The sequence below is a fragment of the Rhinopithecus roxellana genome, chromosome 15 (assembly GCF_007565055.1).
Source record: "Rhinopithecus roxellana isolate Shanxi Qingling chromosome 15, ASM756505v1, whole genome shotgun sequence".
NCBI classification, from domain to species: Eukaryota; Metazoa; Chordata; class Mammalia; order Primates; family Cercopithecidae; genus Rhinopithecus; species Rhinopithecus roxellana.
Window position 1 is genome coordinate 56,731,647 of NC_044563.1, and position 26,321 is coordinate 56,757,967.

Below are 26,321 nucleotides of genomic sequence, written 5' to 3' on the forward strand. Positions count from 1 at the left end.
CCCGGGAGGTGGAGCTTGCAGTGAGCTGAGATCCGGCCACTGCACTCCAGCCTGGGTGACAGAGCAAGACTCCGTCTCAAAAAAAAAAAAAAAAAAAAATCAGGATCCAAATGCAGTCCACAGCATGCATCTGGTTGGTGTGTCTCCGGAGTGCCTTTTGGTCTGTAACAATCCCCTCGCCGGACTCGGTGGCTCATGCCTATAATCCCAGCACTTTGGGAGGCCGAGGCAGGCGGATCACCTGAGGTCAGGAGTTCGAGACCAGCCTGACCAACGTGGAAAAACCCCATCTCTACTAAAAATACAACATTAGCTGGTGTGGTGGCGCATGCCTGTAATCCCAGCTACTCAGGAGACTGAGACAGGAGAACCACTTGAACCCAGGAAGCAGAGGTTGCAGTGAGCCGAGATTGCACCATTGCACTCCAGCCTGGGCAACAAGAGTGAAACTCTGTCTCAAAAAAAAAAAAAAAAAAAAAAAAAACACCCTCCCTTTTTTCCCTTAGGCTGTTCATTTGTCCTGAGAAACTCAGTCATTTGTCCTGTGGGATTTTTCACATTCTGCAACTGACTGATCATGCCCTGGTGGTAGCTTTTGAGGGGCTGGCAAGGGTCGTCTCTGTGTGTCCCTGTGCATTGCCTTGGGGGTCTCTGACTCTGGGTCCACATGTCTGTGTGTGGTGGGCCCAAGTGTACATCTCTGTCTTAGAGACTGTGTGCCCCGGACGTGTCGTTCCTATGCAGATGCGGCCTGTCCCTCTGTGCGTATGTGTACGTGTACTTTAATATTTGATTGCACTAACTCTGAAGCTAGGACTCTTTTTTTTTTTTTTTTTTTTTTTTTTTTTTTTTTGAGACGGAGTCTTGCTCTGTCACCCGGGCTGGAGTGCTGTGGCCGGATCTCAGCTCACTGCAAGCTCCGCCTCCCGGGTTCACGCCATTCTCCTGCCTCAGCCTCCCGGGTAGCTGGGACTACAGGCGCCGCTACCTCGCCCGGCTAGTTTTTTGTAGTTTTTTTAGTAGAGACGGGGTTTCAACGTGTTAGCCAGGATGGTCTTGATCTCCTGACCTCGTGATCCGCCCGTCTCGGCCTCCCAAAGTGCTGGGATTACAGGCTTGAGCCACCGCGCCCGGCCTAGGACTCTTTTTTAATAATACTTTGAGTTGCTGTTTTATAAATCCAGGTCTCTTAACCATAGTGCCCTGCCCACCTGAGTAACTACCCCCTGCCCCCATGGACAACTTCCTGACAACAGAACCCCACTTGGACGGGCCTGAGGCAGGCGCAAGCTCTGAGATGGAGACTAAGAATTCACCCCAGCAACATGTATGCTTCTGGGGCCTTCCTGGAGTCCTGAGTCTGGCCAGGGAGGGCCAGGTTTCCACATCTTTCTCCAGGAGGCCAGCACCTAACCCAGAGAGACCTTAACTGTGTCTAAAAGCTTCCAAAAAAGACTTTCCCCTTCCCAAACACTTCCTCTGCCCTGAGGGTCTTCGTAACCCCTCCCAAGCTTCTGCTTTCTGCAGCCCCAGCCCATGCAGCAGGGAGCATGGGCCCCTGTCAAGTGGTCCCTGGTGGAAGGCCCGGCCACAGGATATTTAGAGATGGGTGGGATTCCACTGAGTCTGTGCCTCTCTCTTCATGCCTTTATAGTCCTGCTCCCCCTGGGAGTGCCTCACACAGCCCACTGGTCTGGGAGACAGGTAACATGTCCTCCAACAGTGCTGTGTGCCAGGGACAGGGGAAGAAAGAAACTCATAACAGAGACCCTGCTGTGTGCCTGGTCCTGGGTTAGGGTCTCTGACATTTGTTATCTCACCTATGAGGTTGATAGTGTTCGCCCATTTGATAGCTAAAGAAACTGATGCCCAGGCTCTGTGTCTGGGAAGTGGAATTGCACCTTTTCAGTCTGTTCCAAAGCCCTCACCACTCCCTGGCTCCCCAGTGCTAGGATGTGTCACAGAAGAGGGGAGTGGCTGGGGAACATCGTCGCCAGAGGGAGAGAAGGTAGGAACAGGATTGTCTTCAGTGGGAATGAATGAGATCAGCCATGGGAATCCTTCCCACTTCACCCCTTCACTGACAGGGGCGGGGTAGGGGATGGGGTGTCCTCCGTCTCTTCTTCCCTGGGACCATCCCTCATGGGCCTGGGCTTAGCCCAATCCTTAGTTTGGTGCTGACCCCCAGTGGCAGCAAAGGGTATGACAGAGTCCTCAGATGAGATGGAATTAGGGAGGCTTAGAGCCCCAACTCTCCTAATTAGGCATAAGGACCCTCATGAATACACATCTCTGAGGGCACATGGGGAAACTGAGATCCACAGAGAAATATACCCAAAGTCAGAACAATAGCTAAAGGCAGAGTCAAGGCTAGAACCAGAGCCGGGTTGAGGAAGCTGAACTTCAGAGAAGCTGAGTGGGTGCCCAGGGTCACATAGCTACTCTGTGGAGGAACCAGAATTAGAACCAGGCCTAGCCCAGCCTCCTAACATGGAAGACTTCCCATTGGCTGGGGAGAGTACATCAGCTGAATCTTGGCTCTCCCTTCACCACCCCTTCTTCCCCAGCTGGCTCCAGAGCACACGCTCATGTCCTTCCGGAAGGCCCTCGAGCAGAAGTTGTATGGGCTCCAGGCTGACATTACCATCAGGTAGGTGTAGCGGAGGGAATATAACTCCTCTAACCCCTCCCACACACATCAGCATCCACCTGGGTCTCTGCTGGGGGAACCTCTGGTCTTAGAGCCTCTGAGATGGGAGGAGGGGGGCTTAGATTATCCACAGCAGGGCAGGCACCCCGTTCCTGCAGACTCCAGGATGTAAAATAGAGGAAAGAACAAATGCTCTTGGTGCAAGCAGGAGCCCTGCCACAGAGCCACTTGAAGGGAAAAATAGATCTATATGGCTGTGTATGATGGAGCTCCAACACTCTCATGAGGGAAACAAAGCGAGTTGCAGAGTGATACAGTCACTGTGACTCCAGTTACGTTTTAAAAGACCACAAAAAAGTGACATATACACTTTCTCCCTGTACATATATAAGTAGATACTAGTATAAATGGCAGGAAGAATCCATACTAATCTCATAACAGGTTATCTGAGAAGAGAATAAGAGAATACGGGCAGGACTGTCATATATAGTTGTACAGGTTGTGTACTGAACAAGGGGATCACATATATGAGGACATTGTTCCCAGTATAGACATAGAATTGTGTATTTATCACAACTTTCTAGCAGATGGTGGTAAAATGCCTTGAGGAACAGACGGCATGGGTGCCTTTTACTTTTTCACACTAAGGCACCATATGAGCTATTGGCAACCCTGGTAGAGTAGACAAGGATTGGGGTCGGATGGAATTTGCCAAAGAGGTCTACATTTGCACTGTTCCCATCATAGCATCTCAGGGATTTGGTTCCAAACCAGGTTCCACCACTTACAGGCTGTGGACCCTGAGCTAGACACTTCCCTCTCTTAGCCTCAGTTTCTCCATTATCAAACGAGGCAGCACCTACCTTCCAAGGCTGCTAAGAGAGTAGGTCCAGCTTTTTTCCCAGCCCTCCCTCCTTGGCAGTCCCCACCCCCATCTGACCCTCACAGAGAGCCAGAAGGCATTGGCCCTTCAGGGTCACCCACCAGTCCACTGTCTTCCCTGTGCAGATGGGAAGACTGAGGCCCAGAGAGTGGCAGCCCAGCTGGGATCCTGTGCTGGGTGGGGAGGACTGTGTGGGGTGACCATCATTGGTGGGCAGGTGAGGGATCTGGGGAGTCAGTGACTCGACGGCCCCACCCTCCCTGCAGCCTGGACGGCGTGCCCTTCCTCATGCACGACGCCACCCTGCGGCGCACCACCAACGTGGAGGAGGAGTTCCCAGAGCTGGCCCGCAGGCCTGCCTCCATGCTCAACTGGACCACCCTGCAGAGACTCAATGCTGGCCAGTGGTTCCTGAAGGTCTGGCTGCACCTGATCCCAATCTTAGGCATGGAAAACACCAGCAGGGACTGCAAGGAGTGAGATGCAAGGGTGGCCATCAGCTCCGAGACCCCCACTCACAGGGCTTTCCCGACCTCCACCCAAGCTGCTTAGTGGCCTCCTGGGCTCTTGCCACTGCTGCCAGATCTCGTGGTTGTCACTGCTTGTTCTGGGTCCGTTTCCCTCACTATAAAATGTTGACAGGGATGAGAGCAGTAAATAGAATTGTTAACTCTGTAAAACTCTAGAGATGGGTTGGTTTTCTGGTCTGAAATGCTCTAGAAGGAGAAATGCCGTGGGTCTGGGAGCGATTCCAAGCAAGCTGTCCTCCGTCCTCTTGCTAAGCAAGGTGTGGGGAAGAAAGGTGAAGGCTGGGGCCTCCTACAGCCTCCACATGGCCACAGCCATCAATCTGCCGACCCCAGCAGACTCTGGCAGCCCAGGGGTCTCCACGCTCAGTTGCCAGAAGGGTATATGGGGGCCCCGAAAGGGCTGATGATGTAGCCATGTGTGTGTCCCTATCCCTGCCAGACCGACCCCTTCTGGACAGCCAGCTCCCTGTCACCCTCCGATCACAGAGAGGCCCAGAACCAGTCCATCTGCAGCCTGGCAGAGCTCCTGGAGCTGGCCAAGGGCAATGCCACACTGCTGCTCAACCTGCGTGACCCGCCCCGGGAGCACCCCTACCGCAACAGTTTCCTCAACGTGACTCTGGAGGCCGTGCTGCACTCTGGCTTCCCCCAGCACCAGGTGAGGCCCTGTTGCACTCCAGACTTCAGCTTTCCCATTTGTAAAATGGGGATCACACACCCCTTACTTCCCTGGCAGGGTCATCATGGGACAAGAGGAGAACAAGAAAACACTTTAAAATGTGTAAAGGTCCAGACTGTCAAGTTATTTCAGTGAAGTGTTGCCCTGTTGTGTGGTGTAATAATTTGGGACTAGAGAAATCTGACATCAGTTTAGGATGGCACACTAAGTGCTAGTGGCCATGTGCAGAGTAGTGGCTGTTTGGGTTTTCCCTCCCGTACTAGCAGCGGGCCAGAAGGGAAGCTTCCTGAGTTGCTCCCAGTGCGCTTTGCAACCTTGGCTGGGACTGAGTCCTGCCCTGCTAATGACTGCATCTGAGCTTTCACTGCCTGCCAGGTCCCGTCTCTTAACCCCACGGGTGCTCTAGGAGGGGTAGGTACTCTTACCCATTGGGCAGAAGAGAAGTCCGAGGCTGCTTCTCTCCTGCCTGCAGGTCATGTGGCTGCCTAGCAGGCAGAGGCCCCTGGTGCGGAAGGTGGCTCCCGGCTTCCAGCAGACATCAGGCTCCAAGGAGGCGGTCACCAGCCTGCGGAGAGGCCACATCCAACGGCTGAACCTGCGCTACACTCAGGTGTCCCGCCAGGAGCTCAGGTGCCTGCCCTGACCCAGGCTTCTCCAGGAGAGGGTGGGACTGAGTATCTCTCAGTCCTGCCACCACCACCCCACAAAACACACACACAGTTGGGCAGAGGGATGGGCACACAGAGGAATCGGGCACACATGGTTCAAAGACGACAGGGTGTGTCGGGCAGACCCGGGCTTGTCCCCAAGCTTGGCCCCCTGCAGCCGACGTTCCTTCCCCCGGGCATGGCTGTGAAGTGGTGAAGAGGACATGCTTTACCAGCCCTCACACTGGGCCCGGAGCTGCCAGAGTCCACATGCTGACCCGCCTCTCCCCTGCCTCACAGGGACTACGCGTCCTGGAACCTTAGTGTGAACCTCTACACAGTCAACGCACCGTGGCTCTTCTCCCTGCTGTGGTGTGCGGGGGTCCCATCCGTCACCTCTGACAACTCCCACACCCTGTCCCAGGTGCCTTCCCCCCTCTGGATCATGGTGAGTTGGGGGGCAGAGGGCACCTGGGGGGCAGTGCTGGAGCTGCCTATGGCCTGCCCTGACCACTCAGCAAGCTCTGTGCTTGGGGCTGTCCCTGGGAGGTCTCTGGCGTGGTGGGGAGTCTGTGGTGGGGGTGCAGGCTTGAGGCATGAGGATTTCATGGCATCTGGGATCTGCACTAAGGTGTTGGGAGGACCCTGGACCTGATCCACAGGGAGAAAAGCATCACTAAGGGCTCTAGAGAAGTAAAGAGCTGCTTGGGTTTCTTTGGTTTGGAGGGTAACAACAGGACAGGAATAGGAAGCACTGACCGGGCACAGGGCTCACGCCTGTAATCCCAGCATTTTGGGAAGCAGAGGCAGGATGATAACTGGAGCCCGGGAGTAGAAGACTAGCCTGGGCAACATCAACATAGTGAGACCCTGTCTCTACAAAATAATAATAATAATAATAATAATAATAATAATAATAATTTGCTGGCCATGGTGGCACACGCCTGTAGTCCTAGCTACTTGGTAGGCTGCAGTGGGAGGATTGCTTGAGCCCAGGAAGTCGAGGCTGCAGTGAGCTGTGATCACTCTAGCCTGGGTGACAAAGTGAGACCCTGTCTCAAAAAATAAAAATAAAAAAGAATAGGAAACATTAAAATTTGCTCAGAGAATAGCAAGTAAAACAATATTTTAGCTGGTTGACTGTACACCTGCAGATAGGTGGTGGCTCCACTGCCACCTCCCTGAGCATGCAGAAGGCAGATGGAGGGTATCCTTATGCCTGAGAGAATACAGTGCCAATGAATCAGACCTAAGATGTGGATGGTTCTGTGGGAGAGGAGGGTGAAGGGAAGGCAACCTGGGGAAAGGGGCAAGACCGATGGGATGAGAGTCAGGAGGGAGGGAGGAGCAGAGTCACTGTCTTTCAGTATCTGGCTCCTGCTTTGAGGCCCCTGGACACACAGACCCTGCAGGCCTAGCACATGCCCCCTCTGCCCTTAGCACCATACAGTCCCCTCCTACCCTGAGAGTGCACACGTGTACACACATGCCCCGGCCCCCAGGCCCATGGAGCCCGGAGCCCACACCTGCAAAATGTAATCTTCAGCCCCCAGACCCCCTCAGAGTCCTCCCTTGCCCTTCCCCAATGGCCATGTGGGGTCCTCTGGTCCACGGACCCTCAGTCTGGAGCCTCAGTCTGGACTGGCCGTGACTGGAAGTTGGCCTCGGGCCGTCTGTCCACAGCCCCCGGACGAGTACTGTCTCATGTGGGTCACTGCCGACATGGTCTCCTTCACCCTCATCGTGGGCATCTTCGTGCTCCAGAAGTGAGTAGGATCTGACCACTTCCGTGGCCATCCCTGCCCTACAGCAGGCCCAGCCCCTACCCCAGCCAGGTGAACCTGCTCCTGAGCCCTGGGCCCTCAGCCAGGAGCGGGCCTGACCAGGGGAGAAGGAAGGACCCTGGTGGCCCCATCCTGCCTCAGACAGAGGCTGGGTGGCTTCTGGAATGAACATGCAGCTGGGAGCCCAGAGCCAAGCTCCGCCTTGAGTGGCTGTACGGGCTTAGGTGAATTTCAGTTCCTCTCCAGGCTGGCCTGCTCATCCGTTAGCCAGGGCATGGGTTCCCACCAGCCCTCAGCAAGATAGCTGGGGTGTGCTCAAAGTGGGGAGGTGTGGTTGGTCCCAGGGAGGGTCTAGGGCCAGCCCGGGGCCCCCACCCAGCCAGGAACCAAGGGTCTGGGATTTTATTCTTTACTGACGTTCTCTCTCTGTCCCATCCTGCTCTGATCGGCGCATGTCCCTCCTCTCTCCCCCTCCCCCTCTCTTTGCTGCACTCTGGCATCTCACAGCTATCACTTGATCAGGTAATTCTGGTGTGGTCTTCCTCCTCCTCCTGTTCCTCTTTCTCCCTCTTGCCATCCCCTTCTCCAGTTCTGTCTAAAAACCCGCCGTGCACCAAACCCTGTGCCTGGGTCACCTCGCAGACACCGCCCTTGCCTGAAGCCTCCCTTACCCCTGCAATCCTCTTTTCTGCTCCTGCCGTCCCACTGCCGTGTGTGTCCCTCTGCTCCCTGTTCCCACGGCCGTTTCTGCAGGTGGGGACCAGTGTTTCCTTGACAGCTTCCTGACCTGGCCTCTCTGTGTACCAAAGTGTCTCCCTCTGGAGGAGGGGACCCTACCTGGGCACCGCCATCCCCCTGCCTCTGGCACTCACCGGGGTCTTCACCACTTGTCCAGGGCAGACCTTACCAAGTTTCTGCCTCTCTCTTCCCATCTTCTCCCTCCCTGGCTCTGCCTCTCCCACTGTTCACTCTTCCTGTTTACCTTTCTCTGCCTCTCCCATCTCTTTCTCTCTCTTCTTTACATTCTATCTGTGACACCCATCCCTGCTTTGCTCCCCCCACACACAGCCTTTTCCTTGTTCCCCTGAGAGGACCCCACAGTGGCTGAGCTTCCTGTTCTGGATGTGGCTGGCCAAGAGACCCTGGCCTGACACTGTCCTGGGTTTTGACGTGGATTTCCAGGATGAGACCTGGAGCCAGGGACCCAAGTCTCCCTCCCTCTAGTGCCTTAGCCCCTCCTGGGTCAGGCAGCTTCACCAACCAGCTTCTAGGAGGAGACGCTGTCCCTGGCTATGGGACACTCCCTGAGTCATTCCTCTGTCCGCCCAGTTGACCAGCATCCACACACACCGGCTGCTGGTGCTGGTGCTGTGTCTGCAGCAGGAGTTGGGCCTTCTCACGGGGAGCCGAGCGTGTCGGGGAGGCTGCCCCATGGTGATTCAGCCGCTGGCACAGTCATGCTGGGTTTGCTCAGACACAGCCAGGGCAGTGTCATTGTCTCCTGGGGATCAGGAGAGGCCTGATGGAGGAAGGGACCCTGGGGGACAAAGGCCGGGGAGGATACCATTTCCCTGCAGGCCTTATTCTTCCATTCATTCGCTCAACAAGTACAGGTCAGGCTCCCAGGACACGGCAGGTGTTGATGGTGCTGGGGCACAGCGATGAACAGGGAGAGATTTGCTCACTGCCCTCAATGATTCATAGGGCAGCCAGCCTCGCCAGGGTGTCTGTGCCACCCCCCGCCTCCTGCTTTCCCCTTGTCTGCCTGCCCTGTTCATCCATCCATCCACCTGTCCATCTGTCTGTCCGCTTCTGCTGCGCTGACCCCATCTAGTAACTCACAATTGGTTTCTTGTGGAGTCTTGACTCCCTCCATCCCCCAAGCAGGGTTCAGTCCCTGAGACAGTTGGGTTCTTGTTCCCAAGCTGATCACCCACTCCTCTTGGTGGGGACAGGGGTGAGAGTTCAGTGATCCTTCTGCCTCGATCCCAGGAAAGGTCTAAGTTCAGAGGTCAGGAACCTGGGGCTAGTTCAGAGGAATGACAATAGTGAAGACAGTGGCCTGGGCTGGGCACAGAAACACGAGTCCTTTCCACTTAGTGCCTGGTCCCTGTATGCCCTGTGCATGCTCCACCTCCCAGCCCACTCTGGGGTTGCACCTGTCTCAGCCATCAAGGGGATTCATGCTGTGACCTCCCTCCCCAATAGGACTGTCAGGACAGAGCAGCAGCTGGCCCCACTCCAAGTCACTCTAACCCCCTTGCCTTGGGAACCTGTGCAGACCAGCTCTGGGCAAAGCCCCCTACCACCTGGCCCCACCCCCCTGCTTTCCTTCCCTCCCTCTCAGGGTGTCTCCCCAATAGCTTCGCTTAGCCTGGTCATGGTGGTAGAGTTGTAAGAGACATCAGCTGGACTCCCTGAGATTGGTGTGTGCCCCAGCTTAGGTCAACAGAGTCATGCCTACTAAGCTCCTCCTGTTCCCAAATCCGTCCCATTTAAAGAGAGCCAGGTGTATTACTGGGGACACCTGAGACAGAACTAACCAACTCTAGTCCTGGGCCAGGGCTGCTGACTGATGGCTCTGGAGGTAAAAGGGAGGCCGGGGAGCCCTGGCCGAGAGTCAGTAGGCTCTGATTTGAGCCCCAACTCTGCTCTCTCTCTGGATTTATTTCCCCCTTATACGGTGGGACAAGAGTCCTGCTGGTCTCTCAGGCCACATCCAGAGAGGCTCTGGAAGTAGGCAGGGTCCCTGCTCCAAGGGAGGAGTGAGGAGGGACCTGATGCCCACGGGGCCGTCTCTGCAGGTGGCGCCTGGGTGGCATACGAAGCTACAACCCTGAGCAGATCATGCTGAGCGCTGCAGTGCGCCGGACCAGCCGGGATGTCAGCATCATGAAGGAGAAGCTCATTTTCTCAGGTACACAGCCCTGCAGACAGGTGGAGGCAGGCCCTGGGCCCAGCTTTCTGCACCTCCACATGCAAACAGATGTGTATGCGAACACATTCACGTGTGGCACATACGGGTAGAGACAAGGGCACAGATATACATAAACCCACCGGGATTATACCCACACACATACAAAGGCATAAGTACATGTGTGAAAACACACACCCCCACACACAGTCATCCACTCTGTCATCCACCATGGCTCGGTGTCAGTGCCATGGTTGGTGGGCAGGGGTGGGGTAGGGAGAGGAGTCTGTTTTGAAGGCCCGTCCCCCTTTGCCTGATTCATACTTAGATCCTACAATACTGGCCTCACCCTTGCTCTTTGCCAGTCCCTGTCAACATTCCCAGTCTGATGGAAGCAGCAGCTACGTAAGCAGAGGCATGGAAAGTCGAGTTCCTGCCATGGGAGTGCTGTGGGGGAGGGCGTGGTCAGGGCTGCCTGGGCAGTGAGGAATGCTTTGGGTGCCTGATACACTGAGATGGGGAGGATGCATAGCAGGTGCCTGGGTAATGGCTTCAAGTTGAGGGCCGAGCGAGCTGAGGGAAGGAAGGGCATTCCAGGTGGGCACGGCATGTGCGCAGAGGTGGCAAGGGAGCACTGCTTGCCTGGGCACCAAGAATGAAGTGTCCCTCTATTGGGCCGAACTCCACTCAGCAGAGCTTTCTTGAGCCTTATATCCGTGCCCAGCACTCTACCAGGCCCTGGGGACATAGATGCCCAGAACCCACCCTGGTCCTTGAGGTGCTTTGGGGGCCCAGGCAGCAACCATACAGAATATGGCCAGGGCAAAGGGAAGCAGGGGCTGGGGTTGCCATGAGGAGGCCCGAACCCGGCCCAGGGCTCTGATGAGGCTCCCAGGAGGCTGAGTGACAGATGAGAAGACTTGAGCCAGACTGTAGGAAAAGGAGGTGGTGTTGGGGCAGCCACTCCTAAGAGAGGGGCCAACACACGCAAAGGCCCTGAGGAGAGTGGACACATGGGTGCCAAGCTCAGGGACACAGGTGGTTTTCTGTGACTGCAAAGTGGAGTCCCAGGGGACAGCAGATGAAGGTGAAGCTAGAGTGCTCAGCAGATACCAAAGGGGCCTTGAGTGCCGGGCTCAATGTCGACCTGAGCCCAGTGGTTTCATCAGCCTCCAAGTGCCCAGCTGGGTGGTACAGCCTTCCTGCCCCATCTGTCACCCATCCTCATGACTGCCTTCTCCCTGACTCACATTCTGTCTCCCTCTGGCCCAGCAGAGATCAGCGATGGTGTAGAGATCTCCGATGTGCTCTCCGTATGTTCAGACAACAGTTATGACACATATGCCAACAGCACCGCCACAACTGTGGGCCCCCGAGGGGGTGGCAGCTGCACCAAGACCCTCACAGAGCGGAGTGGGCGTTAGCTGAAGACATGTCTGTCCCACCTTCTATGACACAGAAGCCAGGGGAGCCTAGGAGAGCTGATGGAAGCATGTCTGAACTCGGAGTGCTCTTGGGAGCTGGCTCCACAGCCTCCTTGTGGGCTCCAGCCCCTTGTCAGCCGCAGCCTCTCTTGAGGGGGACTCCCGTGTCCCCCTGAGGCCCAGCTGGACCAGGACTCCAGCCTCTCAGATGCCCCTGCAGGCCTGGGGCTCCTTCTGGGTGGTGTGGGGCCTAGGGCTTGGGCCCCTCTTCTGAGGCCCTCTCCTATATCCTGACTTGGAAGCTTTGATGGGTCATGGGCCATGCCATGCCCCCTGTGGCAATGGAGGGTGCAGATGCTCAGCTGTGCTGTCTGTCCTCCTATCTGTGCCCCGAGGCACCTGAATTCTCTGTTTTTATCCTGCCCCAAGGGACTGGGCCGGGCCTCTACCCAAAGCAACTCTGCTCTTCCTGTCAGTCTCAAAGCACAAGGAGGTTCGGCCCAGGAGGAAGCCAGCTGCAGTGTGGAGACACGTCCTCCTTCCCAATCCGCCTCATGCCACCACCAACCCCCTGTCCCAGGAGCAGACCTGAGCCACATTCCCTAGGAGCAGCTGGAGATGGCCAGAAGAGTGAGTTCAGGGCTACTGGATCCTATGCCGAAGTGTCCAGCAGACCTCAGGGCAGAAGAGTCCCCTAACCCAGGAGTCCACAGACTGATTTAACCTCAGGTTCCCACATCAGTGGCCACAGGGCAGGGCCCACCTGGTAAAAGTGTTCTGGACATGGTCAGGGTGGGTGTGTAGCTAAGTAGGCCTGCACAGAGGGAACCCAAGGGGCTCGGCCAATGTGATTAAAGCTGCCATTTTGATGTGTGTTGTCTCTGAATTGCCAGCAGGAGGGTGGGGACAAGTGCACTGGGTCTAGGTTTCAGTTCTGACCCTATGATTTGAGGAGGAACCATTCTCAGGAATGAATGGGAAAGCGGCAGGAATGGTGCCTCCCCTTCTCTGGGTCCACCATGGTGCCAGTGGCTGGGAGCCGGTATCCTCACATGGTGGATGGGGAGACAGTCTTGGAGAGGTAAAAGTGACCTCCAAAGGCCACACAGCTTAGAACAGGCCAAGCCAGAATCCCACCCAGAGTCTGACCCCAGCGCATATGTATGTCTCCCGTAAGCTAGGAATGACACGCAGAGGGGGAGGGCTCCTGGGTCCAATGTAGGGCTGGGAGTGGGACTGGCAGGTGCCCTCACAGCCACATGAAGGCATTCTGAGCCTCCCGGCTATGTTGGGACAGACCTTCAGCACAGGGAGGCCTCTTCCCCATGTGAGGAGTTTGGCTTTGACTTCTCCGAGCTTTGGACCTGCCTGAGGAGGGCCCATGCCCAGGACTGGGGGCACCTGGGCTGAAAGCCAAAGTACAGCCCTGGGACCACAGGTGTCCTTTCCTTCCAGTCCTTGGGACTTCTGCTGTCTGTGAGCAGGAGTCAGTGGTGGCGTCTGAGCAGGCCTGTAACTCCCCTCTTTGTCCTGAGAGTCTGCCTGGTCATGGGTGTGTCCTGAGGGAAAAGGGGGAAGCTGAGCCCCAGCTCCAGCCTGCATCAAATTAACCCCATGCTTCCTGGGAGCCAAGGGACGTGTCTCTTCCAAACAGGAATCTTCTGGATATAATTCTTGGGGTCTAGGAGATTCTGGCATGCAAATGTTGGAAGCTCCACTGGGCCCCCACAGTAGCCTTGAGGAGCGGCCCTCCTGCCCCTGCTACTGAATGTCTGGCAGGTGCTCCTCTTCTTGGGGCAGAGGTCAGCTCCCGCCTCTCCCTGGGCTCAAGGGAGTGAGACTCAGAGCCACCGTGCCCCCCGCCCCACACATGCTTAGTCACATTGGCATCTACATGGTCACACAGCCACATGTCCACACGCAGCCCAGTGCTACACAGTCACTTCATTCCATGTACTTCCACAATCACGCATAGTCACCCTGGAACCTACATGCCCACAACTGCACGATGACACTCCTCCCACACCCCAACTCCCGCACCATACACCTTCAAACCCTTGTCTTCATTCAGGAACAAGGCCAGCACCAGGTCACCCCCAAACCCAGGCACAAATCCAAATCCAAATCCAAATCCTGGAGTTGCACACACAGTCAATCCACTCTTATGCCCCTTCTTTCTTTCCCTCCCTCCCAGGGCTAGTCCAAGAGTAGAACAAAAGCCTAGCATCCCCCTCCCCACTCGCTTCTCCCTTCCTCTCCCTCCCCCTCCCTCCTGGCGTCCAGCCCCTTTGTCCTCCCGCAGCTGAGCCCGAGCAAACAGCGAACGGGGGTCTGGGCAGAGCAGCACGAACATTGGAGCTTGGGCTGCCAGGGGTGTGGGCAGCAGGCACAGGCGGGAGTGATACCTGTGAGAGCAGCAGCTGCGGAGCACTTGGGAGAGGGTGTGGCCAGGTAAGCGCCAGGTGCATGGGGCAAGGCTTAGGCTGCAGGGCTGCCCCAGCTGCGTGGTGTCCACAAGTCTGAGATGGGGAGGATGTGGAGGAGGTGCTTGGGTAATGGTTTCAAGTGGATGTGGGTGTAAAAAAGAGTGACGGTGGCATATTTGAGTCAGCTTCTATAGGCTGGGCCCTACAGTCTGCATCATGACCCCTGGCTTGAAGTGCCTAGACTCAGCCAAGAAGGGAGGATACTCATTGAGCCCTACCTGGGAATTTTTACCTTCCGTGTACCAACTGGGTGTCCTTTGACCCCCAGACTGGGGATCCCAGATTGAATACTGGATCTGCTGTCACTGTGTGTCCAGAGCGCCCAGTGCAGTAGATAGTAAAATGAAAAAGTACTGACACACTTCCTAGGAGGGAACTCTTTCTCCCCCAGGGAGCTGCTTGTGCTGTGGGACACCTTTGCAAGAAGTCCATCCTTATGCTAATGGGCCCGGCCCTCTTGGGTTTCAACTCAGAGTGTAGTTGCTTTCTGGGCTAGTGGAGACAGACTGGTTGCAGCGTGCTGTGATGACCGGTCTCACTTCCCTCCACCTCCTGGCTGCTCCTTGGGACACACCCCCACCCTGGCAAGTGTGGCATGCAAACCCTGGAGCCAGGTAGATTCAGGATCCAGTCTCTCCACTTGGGCAAAAGTAGTTAACTTTCTTGCCCACCAGGGAGCTCATTTCTCACGATGCTGACCAGGGGATCCACGGCCCGGGATGACCAGGGCATGAAAGCCAGACTGACACTGGGCAGGATCTGACCTCCAGAAGCAGCAGAGCAGCTGGGAGCAGAAGGATGGAAGGAGAGGCAGGGCGCAGAGGGTGGACCTGAGCCCCCTAGAGTAAGCTGATGGAAAGGAGTGAACTCCCTGTCCCTGGAGGTGTGCAAGTAGAGGCTGTGTGTTCATAATGGCCAAATCATAACCAGCATGGCCCAGCCCCTCAGTCTGCAGAGCGCCTTCACAAACACCCCTCTGCTGAGCCTCACCGCAAACCTCTGAAGGGCAGGTGTCCTGTGTGTGCTTGTTTCCCTTATGACAAACTAAAGGGGCAGGGGTGGGCTAAAGAAACTTCTCAGGTTGTGAGAATGAAATTAAATTATGTCTATAAAAGTAACTGGCACACACAGTGTCCTCCCTTCCTCTCGAGTAAAAACAATACAGGGAAACACCCATGTAGCTTGTACTGTGCACCAGCACTTTTCATAAAGCCCATGTAATAGTCATGAAGCCACAGCCCTATGAGGTAGGGATCCCATTTCAGATGAGATAACTGAGGCCAGGACCGGCAGGTGAGAGGAGTGACTTGCCCCCGGCCACACCATGAGCCAGTGGCAGGGACTGGGTTAGTTTGTTCCTAGAGTTCTTTCCACTTCCAGACGGTGCTACCTGGAGAACACCAAGAGAACTCACTAGAGAGAGGGCCAGCTTCCCTCAGCCTGGGCTCTAACCTTTCACCCTCTCAGAATTCGCCCATCCTTCTCAGCTGGAAGATTCCCCTCAAGGACGCCCTCCCTGACTCCCCTCCACCTGGGTCCAGCGCCGCTTCTATGAACTCCCCTAACACGCGGTGCCTCCCCATGGCACCCCTGCCAGACTGGGAGCTCCGGGCCCACAGAAACTATGGTTGTCTTGCTCACTGCCTGGCACAGAAAAGGCTCCCAATAAATACTTGAATCTGTTTGCGCGAATGCTGTGTGTATGATGCTGTCTATCGGGGGAATGCTCAGGGTGTGGTCAGTGCTCAGCACCTACCGGAGATGGGCAGGAGACAGGCAGGATTGAGCAGAGGACGGTCGAGTTATTGTACCCTCTCTCTCCTGCACACGCACACACTGGGTCTCTGTGGGGCGGCCTTAGTCCCTTGACCCAGGACTTCAACTCCTGTCACGGGACCCTCCTTACACAGATATATTTCCAGGTTCCAGTAACTTCCCTGCTCCCCCGCTTCAGACCCCGGGGCGGCCAAGGCGCCTTGCTATTAGTAGCCTGGGGAACAGCCCTCCTCCTGCTGGAGTCCCTCACGCCGACTCCGCTGTTGAAAATAGTTCCTTTATTAGACCCTCCTCCGATTATCCTATTTGAGAGCTGCCATCTGTCTCCTGCAGATATCGATAGGAAAACGCGTAGCGAGTTTGAAGAACCGAAAGGGGCACTGAGTGTCTGAGTGGGTAGGCAGGGCAGAATGGCGTGCTGGTGAGGCGGGGCTGGGGCACTGTAGCCATAAGGAACCTGAACGGAGGGGACAGTCGCTGAACAAATGGTCAAGGGGGGAAATAAACGGATGAGGGCGGTCGACTCTCCCGGGCGCAGCCAGGTGACCTCCCCGACGCTGTTTGTGTTCTCTCCCCGGCAGGATGCGGCAAGGCCCTGGGCCGGAGGAGTCGGAGCCGGGCTGCGAGGTGCCGTGCGCGGGCCCATGCCACGCGCAGCGCGTGCTGCAGACCCTGAACACGTACCGGCGGAGCGGTACCCTCACCGACGTGGTGCTGCGCGCCGGCGGCCGCGACTTTCCATGCCACCGCGCGGCGCTCAGCGCGGGCAGCGCCTACTTCCACAGCTTGTTCGCGGTCGGGCGGCCCGAGCGCGGCCCGGCAGTGGTGCCGGTAGCTCCCGAGGCGCCAGGCACAAGCCCGGCCGGGGCGGCGGCGGCGCTGGCCGTGGTGCTCGACTACGTGTACGGAGCGGGCGTGCGGCTGCGGGAGGAGGACGAGGCGGCGGCCGTGCTAGCGCTGGCGGAGCGGCTGGGCGTGGCAGGCCTGCGCGAGGCCTGCGTACGCTTCCTCGAGGGCAGCCTGCGCGCCGCCAACAGCCTAGCGCTGCGCCGCCTGGCCGCCGCCTTCTCGCTGGCTCCGCTGGCCGAGCGCTGCGGCCGCGTCGTGCGCCAGGCCTTCGCCGAGGTGGCGCGCCACGCCGACTTCCTGGAGCTGGCGCCCGACGAGGTGGCGGCGCTGCTGGCGGATCCTGCGCTGGGCGTGGCGCGCGAGGAGGCTGTGTTTGAGGCGGCCATGCGCTGGGTGCGCCACGACGCGCCGGCCCGCCGCGGGCAGCTGCGACGCCTGCTGGAGCACGTGCGCCTGCCGCTACTGGCGCCCGCCTACTTCCTGGAGAAGGTGGAGACGGACGAGCTGCTGCAGGCCTGCGGCGAGTGCCGCCCGCTGCTGCTGGAGGCCCGCGCCTGCTTCATCCTGGGCCGCGAGGCCGGTGCGCTGCGGACCCGGCCGCGGAGGTACGGCCGCCGTCCCCAGCCTCCCGCCCTCCGTTCTTCCCACCTTCTTCCACCGCCCATTCATTCCTTCATCATCATTTAGTACTGCCTCTTGATGATATGCAGACATTCGTTAAACATTTTAGAGGCTCGGTGCCCATAATTCTGCCCTTGAAGAGTTAAGCCAGTGAGGGAGATGCAGAGACCCCACCCCTGCGCACACTGTTTCTTTCGCCCATGCAACCGTAATTCCGAGTACTTACTACTCTACGCAAGTTCTGTGCAGGGTGCCTGGGTGCGGAAGTGATTTGAAAACACTGTTTGCCCTCTGGGAGCTCGCAGTCTAATGAGGGATAGAAATAGGCAGGAGCATGGGGAAAGGGTGAAAGCAGCCTGCCCCACCCCTGGAAAGCCAGAATGAGAGGCTCTGAGCAGAGTAGCCCTTAATCATGCCTCCAGAGACTACACTATCTCTAACACTAAGCACAGAGCCTGGGACAGAGATCCTCAGATACGTGCCAAAGGAATTAGAAAACCAGTGGCTAAAGGGTATGGTAATTCTGGTGGGGTCAGATGCTTGAGGGGTCAATGAGAGGGAAGAATGATTGGCTGAAAGGGCGAGTTATCCGGCTTAATGGAATTAAAGATGAGGGGATGTCATAGGAGGAGGGAGGCAGCAGAATCAGCGGTTGGAGGTAAGAAAAAGTGTTGAAGATGAGTTAGCGACAGACAAACCTGGGCTTGAATTCCAGCTCGTCATGACGCTTGATGGCTGCATGACTTTGGGAACGCCATGGTATGTGAGCCTCAGTTTCCTCCCGTGTGAAAGGAGTAATAATCCCTACTAATAGAATTGCCATACGGATTAAACGAGGTTGTTTTTCTAGGTGAGGGCAAGGGCTCTGTAAAGATTGTTTTTTTTTTTTTTTCCTGTAGTTTAGAGGTCAGCAGAATGCGGTAAGAATGAGCGATTCTCTTCCCAATACCCACAGGGAAAGTTGGAAGTGGCAGAGTCTAGCGGGGGTGGGGCCGGGGGTCGGGTGGGCGGGGGTGATGACAAAAGCGCATGAAAGGGCAGCGGGACCGTGCAGTGTGGTCGAGAGGGTAAGAAAGGGCCGAACTTGGGTGCGGCCCAACAGGCACTGGGCTTATCCGCACGCCAGATTCATGGACCTAGCTGAAGTGATCGTGGTCATCGGCGGTTGCGACCGCAAAGGTCTCCTGAAGCTGCCCTTCGCCGATGCCTACCACCCAGAGAGCCAGCGGTGGACCCCACTGCCCAGCCTGCCCGGCTACACTCGCTCAGAATTCGCCGCCTGTGCTCTCCGCAATGACGTCTACGTCTCCGGTGAGGGCGGAGCCGCAACGGGAGCTCACACGGGATTGGCTAGTAGCCTCCGCATTCTGCCCCCTTTGCTTTTTCCTCCAATTGGGAGAGGGGGGCGGGATGTGTTCTGATAACTTACAGTTACTGGCTGAAGTGAGCAGAGCTAAATAGGGGTGTGACCCGCCCCCGCCGTTATTCAGCAATGTTAACTTCAATTCATATGATTACTTTTTGTTCTGAGCAGGTTTCCTAGGGAATTCAATTCGTATTAGTATTAATAATCACTTCATCTAGCCTACTATGTGCCGAACATTATGCTAAGAAGCTTACATTCGTTATCATTAAATCCCCCTACAATGCTGTTTTACAGATAAGAAAGGATGAGAGGCTCAGAATTTCCCCGTTGTCTCAAAAATGGCAAAGCTAGGAGGAACACACATCTGTTTGATACCAACAAACTGTGTCCTCCCTGAGGCTCAGGCCCTTGAAGACTCAGAGAAGCATAAAACACAGTCCTTGTTCCCCTGGAGTGTCCTGGAGAGGAGAGAGAGACTTCAATTTTACCGCCAGGCAGAATGTGATCAGAATTCTGAGTCCCCAGATGATCTGGAATGCCACTAAGGGAATCTAGCCAGGGTTCATAGAAGAGATGATTTTTCAGTTGGACCTTGAAAGTTGGAGGGAACAGTATAGGCAAAGGCACAAGGGCAGGGACATGCAGAAAGGAACCCTGCGGACTCAGGGCTCTGAAGTGCAGGTTGAGTAACACAGGTGAGGCAGGAGTCAGATCACGGAGGCTTTGAGTCTGGGGCTAGGTGGATTGACCTTAATGTTGTAAAGAACTATGGGTGCCTGCAAAGGGTAAGGAGCAGGAGAATAAGCCAGGGAGGCCTCACAGACCATCCAGGCCACAGATTACCACTGGACAATTTATCCAAGTCCACTGATGGTTCTGAGCAACATGTGGGGCCTCTGTTGGGTGCCACTAGGAATAAACAAAGATGGGGGCTACCAAACAGATGTGGCTCTGGTCACAGGCTCAGGCTGAAGGGTGCAGTTAGGGTTGTCCTCAGAGAGGCTCCCATTGAGAGGTGAATCCCTGGCCAAGATCCCCAGGGTGGCCAGACATGGGAAGGGAGAGTCCACGTCCTGCGTCCCCAGTGCCTGGCCCCATAGGGCATACCATGTCCTCTAATAGCACCAATGCTGGGCCTGGAGCCAGAAGCTCTGGTTCTGGCTCTTACAAAAGGCCATGTAGTCTTCAGCAGGTCATTGTTGGTCTCTAAGTCTCATCTGAGTTTCTTATATGTAAATTGGGTGTAGTATTCCCAACACCTCATGGAGGGATGAGATCAGAAATGAAATTGTGCGGGTGAAGTTGGGAGTGAGGGTTATTGGGTCACCCTCTACCCCTCCTGGCTCCTAGTCCAGCTGGCTCTGCTTTTCCTGGGTCCCCAGTACATTCCAGATGCTTGCCTTGGGTACCCTTTGTACTCTTACCTTTCGTACAGCGGCCCCCTCTTTGCTTCCCTGAGCACGGAGCCTGGCACACCACCAGCACCACCATAAGGCGCCCCGTGAAAACCAGCCACTTCTTCCTGAATCTGTCAGGGCTTCTCCCCTCAAGGGTCATAACTCAAGACATTCTCACCACTTATTCAGAGCACACTGTCTGGGTCACAGGCCCAGAGTCTTACACCAGCTCAAGAAGTCCTCTTGCTGCCTTCCCTTAACCTTTCCTTTGGATCTGGGGGCCCTAGTTTCTAGCTCTTTGCGGGTGCTTGGGATAGCAAGAGAGCCTGTGGGCAACAGCTGCTTCTCTCTCCCTAGGAGGCCACATCAACAGTCATGATGTGTGGATGTTTAGCTCCCATCTGCACACCTGGATCAAGGTAGCCTCTCTGCACAAGGGCAGGTGGAGGCACAAGATGGCAGTTGTGCAGGGGCAGGTAGGCACGAGCTGCAGCGGCTGCCATGGGACCCAAGGTACAGATCTGTGGATGTCCTGGAGGGAGGTTGTCTAAAACCCTCTTTGTAAGAAGGGGTCTGAGGCCCCCCAAAAAAGAGACTTGTCCAAGGTCACATAATAATGGCTGATGTTAATAATAGCAATTACTGTAATAGTAACAGCCTGACGGTCAAGGATGTGGGCTCTGGGGCCATAAAATCTAGGTTTGAATCTTGATTGTGCCACTCAAGACTAAAAGAATCTGTGGGTCGGGCACAGTGGCTCACACCTGTAATCCCAGCACTTTGGGAGGCTGAGGTGGGCGGATCACAGGTCAGGAGATGGAGACCATCCTGGCTAACACGGTGAAATCCCATCAGTACTAAAACTACAAAAAATTAGCCTAGCGTGGTGGCAGGTGCCTGTAGTCCCAGCTACTCAGGAGGCTGAGGCAGGAGAATGGCGTGAACCCGGAAGGCAGAGCTTGCAGTGAGCCGAGATCATGCTACTGCACTCCAGCCTGGGAGATGAGACTCTGTCTCAAATAAAAAGAATCTCTCAACTATCTTCGTAAGCTACATCCCAAATTCAGAAACAAAAATGCTTCTTAGAATCAATTAAGTGGGGTGGTAAAGTCTCAATACCAGCTATATAGCTATTATTATTATTTTTTTTTTTTTTTAATTTTTTCTGAGACGGAGTCTCGTTCTGTGGCCCAGGCTGGAATGCAGTGGTGCAATCTTGGCTCACTGCAAGCTCCGCCTCCCAGGTTCACGCCACTCTTCTGCCTCAGCCTTCAGAGTAGCTAGGACTACAGGCACCCGCCACCAGGCCGGCTAATTTTTCTTGTATTTTTGGTAGAGATGGGGTTTCACCGTGTTAGCCAGGATGGTCTCTATCTCCTGACCTTGTGATCTGCCCACCTCGGCCTTCCAAAGTGCTGGGATTACAGGCATGAGCCACCGCGCCCGGCCTAGCTATTATTATTAAGCATCAGCTTGGTGCCAGGTGTTTTACAGCTGTAACCCGCATTCAGTACCCATCCTAAAGAGAGGTCGCATTATCTCCCCTAAATGAGAGGAAACCGGCTCAGGGAGGTACAGCAACTGGGTGGAGGCCACCCAGGTGGTGGCAGCACTGGGCTCCGGGGTCAGTTTGGTCTTGAAGCTGGGTTGGGGACAGGGATAGTTTCCAGCTCAGAGACTGTAAAACTGAAGCGGTGAGGCCGAGGGGCCTAAGGCCCTGGCACCCCGCTCCACGGCCCATGTCCTCACTTGCAGCTGTTCGCGGTGGGTGGTTTTGACGGCCTGAGGCGCCTGCACAGCGTAGAGCGCTACGACCCCTTCTCCAACACCTGGGCGGCCGCCGCGCCCCTCCCGGAGGCCGTGAGCTCAGCGGCGGTGGCGTCCTGCGCGGGCCAGCTCTTCGTGATCGGGGGCGCCAGGCAGGGCGGTGTCAACACGGACAAGGTGGGCGCGGGCCTCGGGCGCAAGAGGGCGTTGAAGGCTGCGGCAACCACTGTGTGCCAGGCGCAGAGCTGGGCGTTTCCATGCCCTTGTCTGTTTCCTCACTTAATCCCATCAACAGCCCAGACCAGTCACCTCCATGTTTCAGGGAAGGAAATGAGCAGAAAAATGACCCCAAGGTCACCGTGGGTCAGCAGCACACTGGGACTCAAATGTATGGGCTGGCACCACATAAGTTTCATACATTTTAAAAATTGAAGGCAAGATAGTTAAAATGCTTTCGTTACATTCCAAAAATAATACATTACTGAAAATTTAGAAAACAGAAAAATAGAAAAAAAAACCCATAATCCCACCATCCAGGCAGAGCTATTTATATTTTGGTGCATTGCCTTACAGGCTTCCGCTGAATTGATTTTTGTTTTTCTTAGCAGTTCTGTTTTCTCACTGTTAGAATTTTGCATTCTGCATTTTATTCTAATTTAGGTATGAGCACTTTCCACGCGATTAGCAACTTTACAGCCATCATTTCAATGTCTGTACTATTCCACTTGGTAGATGAACTAGAGTCTACTCATCTTTTATTGTTGGACATTTAGGCTTTTTGCAAATAAAAATATTTATCATAGCAGCTCCTTCCCTCCCCTGATGGCCTCATAAGCCTGTGGTCCTGGGACTTGACTCTTTCCCAAATTTGGGTGCCCACCCTTCCTTATTCCCTGACCACATTCTTTCAGCAAACCCTCCTGGAGCTGAGTAATGGGCACTCATGGTAGGAGGCCCCATTTAACACCATCCATGCAACACTGATTTGTTATAGACTGCTGTGGTGGAAGGGGGGGGTCTCCAAGGAAACAGTTGAAACAGAGTGAGGTGAGCAGGCAACTAAGTACAGAAACTGTTAAGGGCATCAGAAACACCCATGGCCATGTGGACAGCTGTAGAAATAGGGCTGCAAGACACCTCAGCTGGAATCATATGACCTGAGAGCACCTGGAAAAAAGCGAGTTGACAGTGAACACATCCCTATGGGGGGGTCTGCTATGAGAACCCTCTATAACCCTAAAGCAGACGGTACCTCTTCTAGCTCGGTATGATGTGCTCTATGATTAGTCTTACATGAGGTGACTGTGTTCTCCATCAAAGGACAGACTGTTCCTGTGTGTGTGTGTTGGGGGGTGGGGAGGGGGAACACCAGGGAAGCCTTTAAGGATGGGGTGGCATTTGAGCAGGACCTTGAAAGATGGGGAGGCTTTTCACAAAGGGAGTCCAGAAGCAGAGGACAGAACATATAACTAGATGAAGAGCCCTTGAGGACAGGGACAGTGGATCTCCCCCTCCCTCTCAGATGCTTGCTCGGGCCAGGTGTCGTTTTGAATGAGTGCCCCCAGGGAGAGAGGTGGCAGCATGTGGGCAGTGGGCCATTTGGGATGGGGCAGTGAGTCTTCATCACCACTGCTCCTCTTGCCCCTCAGGTGCAGTGCTTTGACCCCAAGGAGGACCGGTGGAGCCTGCGGTCACCAGCACCCTTCTCACAGCGGTGTCTCGAGGCCGTCTCCCTTGAGGACACCATCTATGTCATGGGGGGTCTCATGAGCAAAATCTTCAACTATGATCCAGGCACAGATGTGTGGGGGGAGGCAGCTGTCCTCCCCAGTCCTGTGGTAAGTGGAGGCTTCAAGGCAGGAGAGCAGAACCCACTTCTAAGGCTCTGGATCTTGGAGCTTGTGAATCTTGTGTGACTCCATGCTAGGTGGTTTTATTATCCATCGCTCTCTAGCTCTGTCCTCACAGTGATAGTGAACCATGCATTTCACAGATGAGAAGACTGGCCTTAGAGAGGTTCAGCACCTGGCCCAGGCTAACTAGGCCCTGTTAAGGCAGAGTCTAGAACCCTGCAGTCCCAAGTGCTATAGCTTTGAGTGGGGATTTGGTCCAAATGACCCTGTGGTCTCTCCTGCCCTGAAAGCCACTGCTAGTAACCAGTCATAGGGTAAGAGGTGGGGAAGCGAGTTGCCAAGTTCTGCTCTAGTGATATCACAGCAGGGATGCCCAAGTCTTGGAAGCTGTGGCCCCTGCAGTTCCTTGCCTCCCCTACCTTCGTCTCCATCCCCTGAAACTCCAGAGATTACACAGGTATGGTTGGACTGGTGGTCTCTGCCAGTTCTGACCTTTGGTGACCTTAAGTGGTGAGAATTCAGGTTTCCCTGAGTCTGCGATTCTAAGATGGCGGCAGTTGAGATTATTGTTATTGGTGTGCTTACCATATTCCAGGCTCTATATAAAATGCTTTACATGCTTAACTTCCATTAACTGTTAAGGGAACCCTGTGAAGAAGGCACTCTAGTTCTTCTCCCTTTGCAGATGAGGAAACTGAGGTCCAGAGAGGTTAAGTGACTTGCCTAAGGCCATTCACTGAATAAGGGTCAAGCTAGAGCTGGAACTCAGATGATCCATCCGGTTTCCTGCCTCTGTACAATCCAGATTGCCTGTTCACAGTCTGTGGGTCAAGGTCCTATTATCTGGCCTGGCCAGGCAGGGACAGAAGGAGCCCCAGGCTGAACCTGATAGTTAATTGTCTTTCTGTCTGTCCACTCAGGAAAGCTGTGGAGTCACTGTGTGTGATGGGAAGGTCCACATCCTTGGTGGGCGGGATGATCGTGGAGAAAGCACCGATAAGGTCTTCACCTTTGACCCCAGCAGTAGGCAGGTGGAGGCCCAGCCATCCCTGCAGCGCTGCACCAGCTCCCACGGCTGTGTCACCATCATCCAGAGCTTGGGCAGGTGACTCAGATTTGGACAGCCTGAGCCAGGAGGCGGAGAGGCACGCGGAGCTCAGGCGCACACTCTGCTCCCTCGTGGCACCTCCACACAAACAGCCCTTCACTTAACAGTCTCTTTTCTTGTAGAAATAAAACCTTGTTGGGTCTGTGTTCCAGCTGCAGTCTGCCCTGACTGAGATGGAATGTCCAATATTTGCTCCCTGTGTTTACTCTTAATGAAGCACTTTTATACCACTGCATTTATACCACTGTGTTTACTCTTGATGAAGCACTTTTATATCTGTTTGGGCTACTATCACCAAACATCTTAGACTGGGTGATTTATAGACAACAAAAGTTTATTTCTCATACTTCTCAAGGCTGGGAAGTGTAAGATCAGGTGGCCAGCAGATCTGGTGTTTGGTGAGGGCTCTCTACTTCCTAAATAATATTTTCTTGCTGAGTCTCCACATGTGAGAGGGAGGCCAGGCAGCTCCTTCCGACCTCTTCTATAAGGCTCTAATCCCATTCATGAGAATTCCACCCTCATTCCCTAAGCAATTTAATGCCTTCCCAAAGGCCCCACCTCTTACTACGATCACTTTGGGTATTAGGCTTTGACACATACATTACCTCATTTACTTTCAAAATAGTAGTATGGGCATTTTAAAAAACTATATTTCATGCATAAAAAACAATATATATAAACAGTTAAAGAATAAAAAAATGCCAGGCTCGGTGGCTCAAGCCTGTAATCCCTGCACTTTGGGAGGCCGAGACGGGCGGATCACGAGGTCAGGAGATCGAGACCATCCTGGCTAACCCGGTGAAACCCCGTCTCTACTAAAAAATACAAAAAACTAGCCGGGCGAGGTGGCGGGCATCTGTAGTTCCACCTACTCGGGAGGCTGAGGCAGGAGAATGGCGTGAACCCGGGAGGTGGAGCTTGCAGTGAGCTGAGATCTGGCCACTGCACTCCAGTCTGGGCGACAGAGTGAGGAGACTCTGTCTCAAAAAAAAAAAAAAAAAAAAAAAAATGTCTGTTTCCCACCACTTAGAAAGAGATGGTTACAAACACCTCTGTAGGCCCGTGTCTGTTCCCAAACACATCCTTTCCCACGCTCCTCCGAGAAGAAGTTACCATCCTTAAATTTGAGATTATCAGCACTCACTGCTAGGAGCTGAAGACAAGCAGGGCACCCCCGCCCCCATTCATGGAAGAGGCTGAAACAAAACAAAAACAGTTATGGATCCCTGAAGAACCACAGAGTGGAGGCTCACAGCAAACTGCAGGCCCAGGGTGGGGGCACCATAGCCATGGGCCTCGGAGAAGTCAGTCACCCTGGCTCTGCACCTGAACCTGTTAGGTGTACAACGTCAATGGGGGCACAAGCCCCTGATGTCATAAGCCTGGGGCTCTAGGGGCAGCAACAAACTGCTGGGTAGGGAGGGGTGAGCTCAGAGAGGGAGAGAAAGGGAACAAAAGATGTAATAGACAAGATTCTGTGAGGCTCCGTGCGTATCGCTGTGAGGCCTGGAGGAGCTGGCCAGGCCCCAGCTGCAGGCTCCCCCTCATTTGTACTCAGATTGCCTTTGGAAGAAGAGCGATCAT

The 26,321-nt window shown here is 54.9% G+C and overlaps 2 protein-coding genes across 4 annotated transcripts in view; both read left to right on the forward strand.

Moving 5' to 3' along the window:
* Window positions 1-12,380, forward strand: part of GDPD5 (glycerophosphodiester phosphodiesterase domain containing 5) — a 91,061-nt gene extending 78,681 nt beyond the window's left edge. For 2 of the 3 annotated variants that reach the window (XM_010366793.2, XM_010366794.2), the window contains 8 exons: window positions 2,568-2,650; window positions 3,800-3,950; window positions 4,503-4,721; window positions 5,215-5,372; window positions 5,690-5,837; window positions 7,073-7,155; window positions 9,978-10,090; window positions 11,363-12,380. In XM_010366793.2, the coding sequence (XP_010365095.1) occupies window positions 2,568-2,650; window positions 3,800-3,950; window positions 4,503-4,721; window positions 5,215-5,372; window positions 5,690-5,837; window positions 7,073-7,155; window positions 9,978-10,090; window positions 11,363-11,511 (1,104 nt within the window). In that variant the 3' untranslated portion in view covers window positions 11,512-12,380. Of the gene's footprint in view, window positions 1-2,567; window positions 2,651-3,799; window positions 3,951-4,502; window positions 4,722-5,214; window positions 5,373-5,689; window positions 5,838-7,072; window positions 7,156-7,680; window positions 7,696-9,977; window positions 10,091-11,362 lie in introns of all 3 variants that reach the window. The other variant, XM_010366792.2, reaches the window with a different exon arrangement.
* A 3,891-nt stretch (window positions 12,381-16,271) lies between these two features.
* KLHL35 (kelch like family member 35) lies at window positions 16,272-24,917 on the forward strand. Its single transcript, XM_030919026.1, has 6 exons — window positions 16,272-17,227; window positions 18,370-18,554; window positions 20,364-20,482; window positions 21,762-21,950; window positions 23,423-23,611; window positions 24,547-24,917. Exons 1-6 carry the CDS (start codon window positions 16,356-16,358, stop codon window positions 24,733-24,735), a joined length of 1,743 nt encoding a protein of 580 aa, XP_030774886.1. The 5' UTR covers window positions 16,272-16,355; the 3' UTR covers window positions 24,736-24,917.
* Window positions 24,918-26,321: the final 1,404 nt, after the last annotated feature.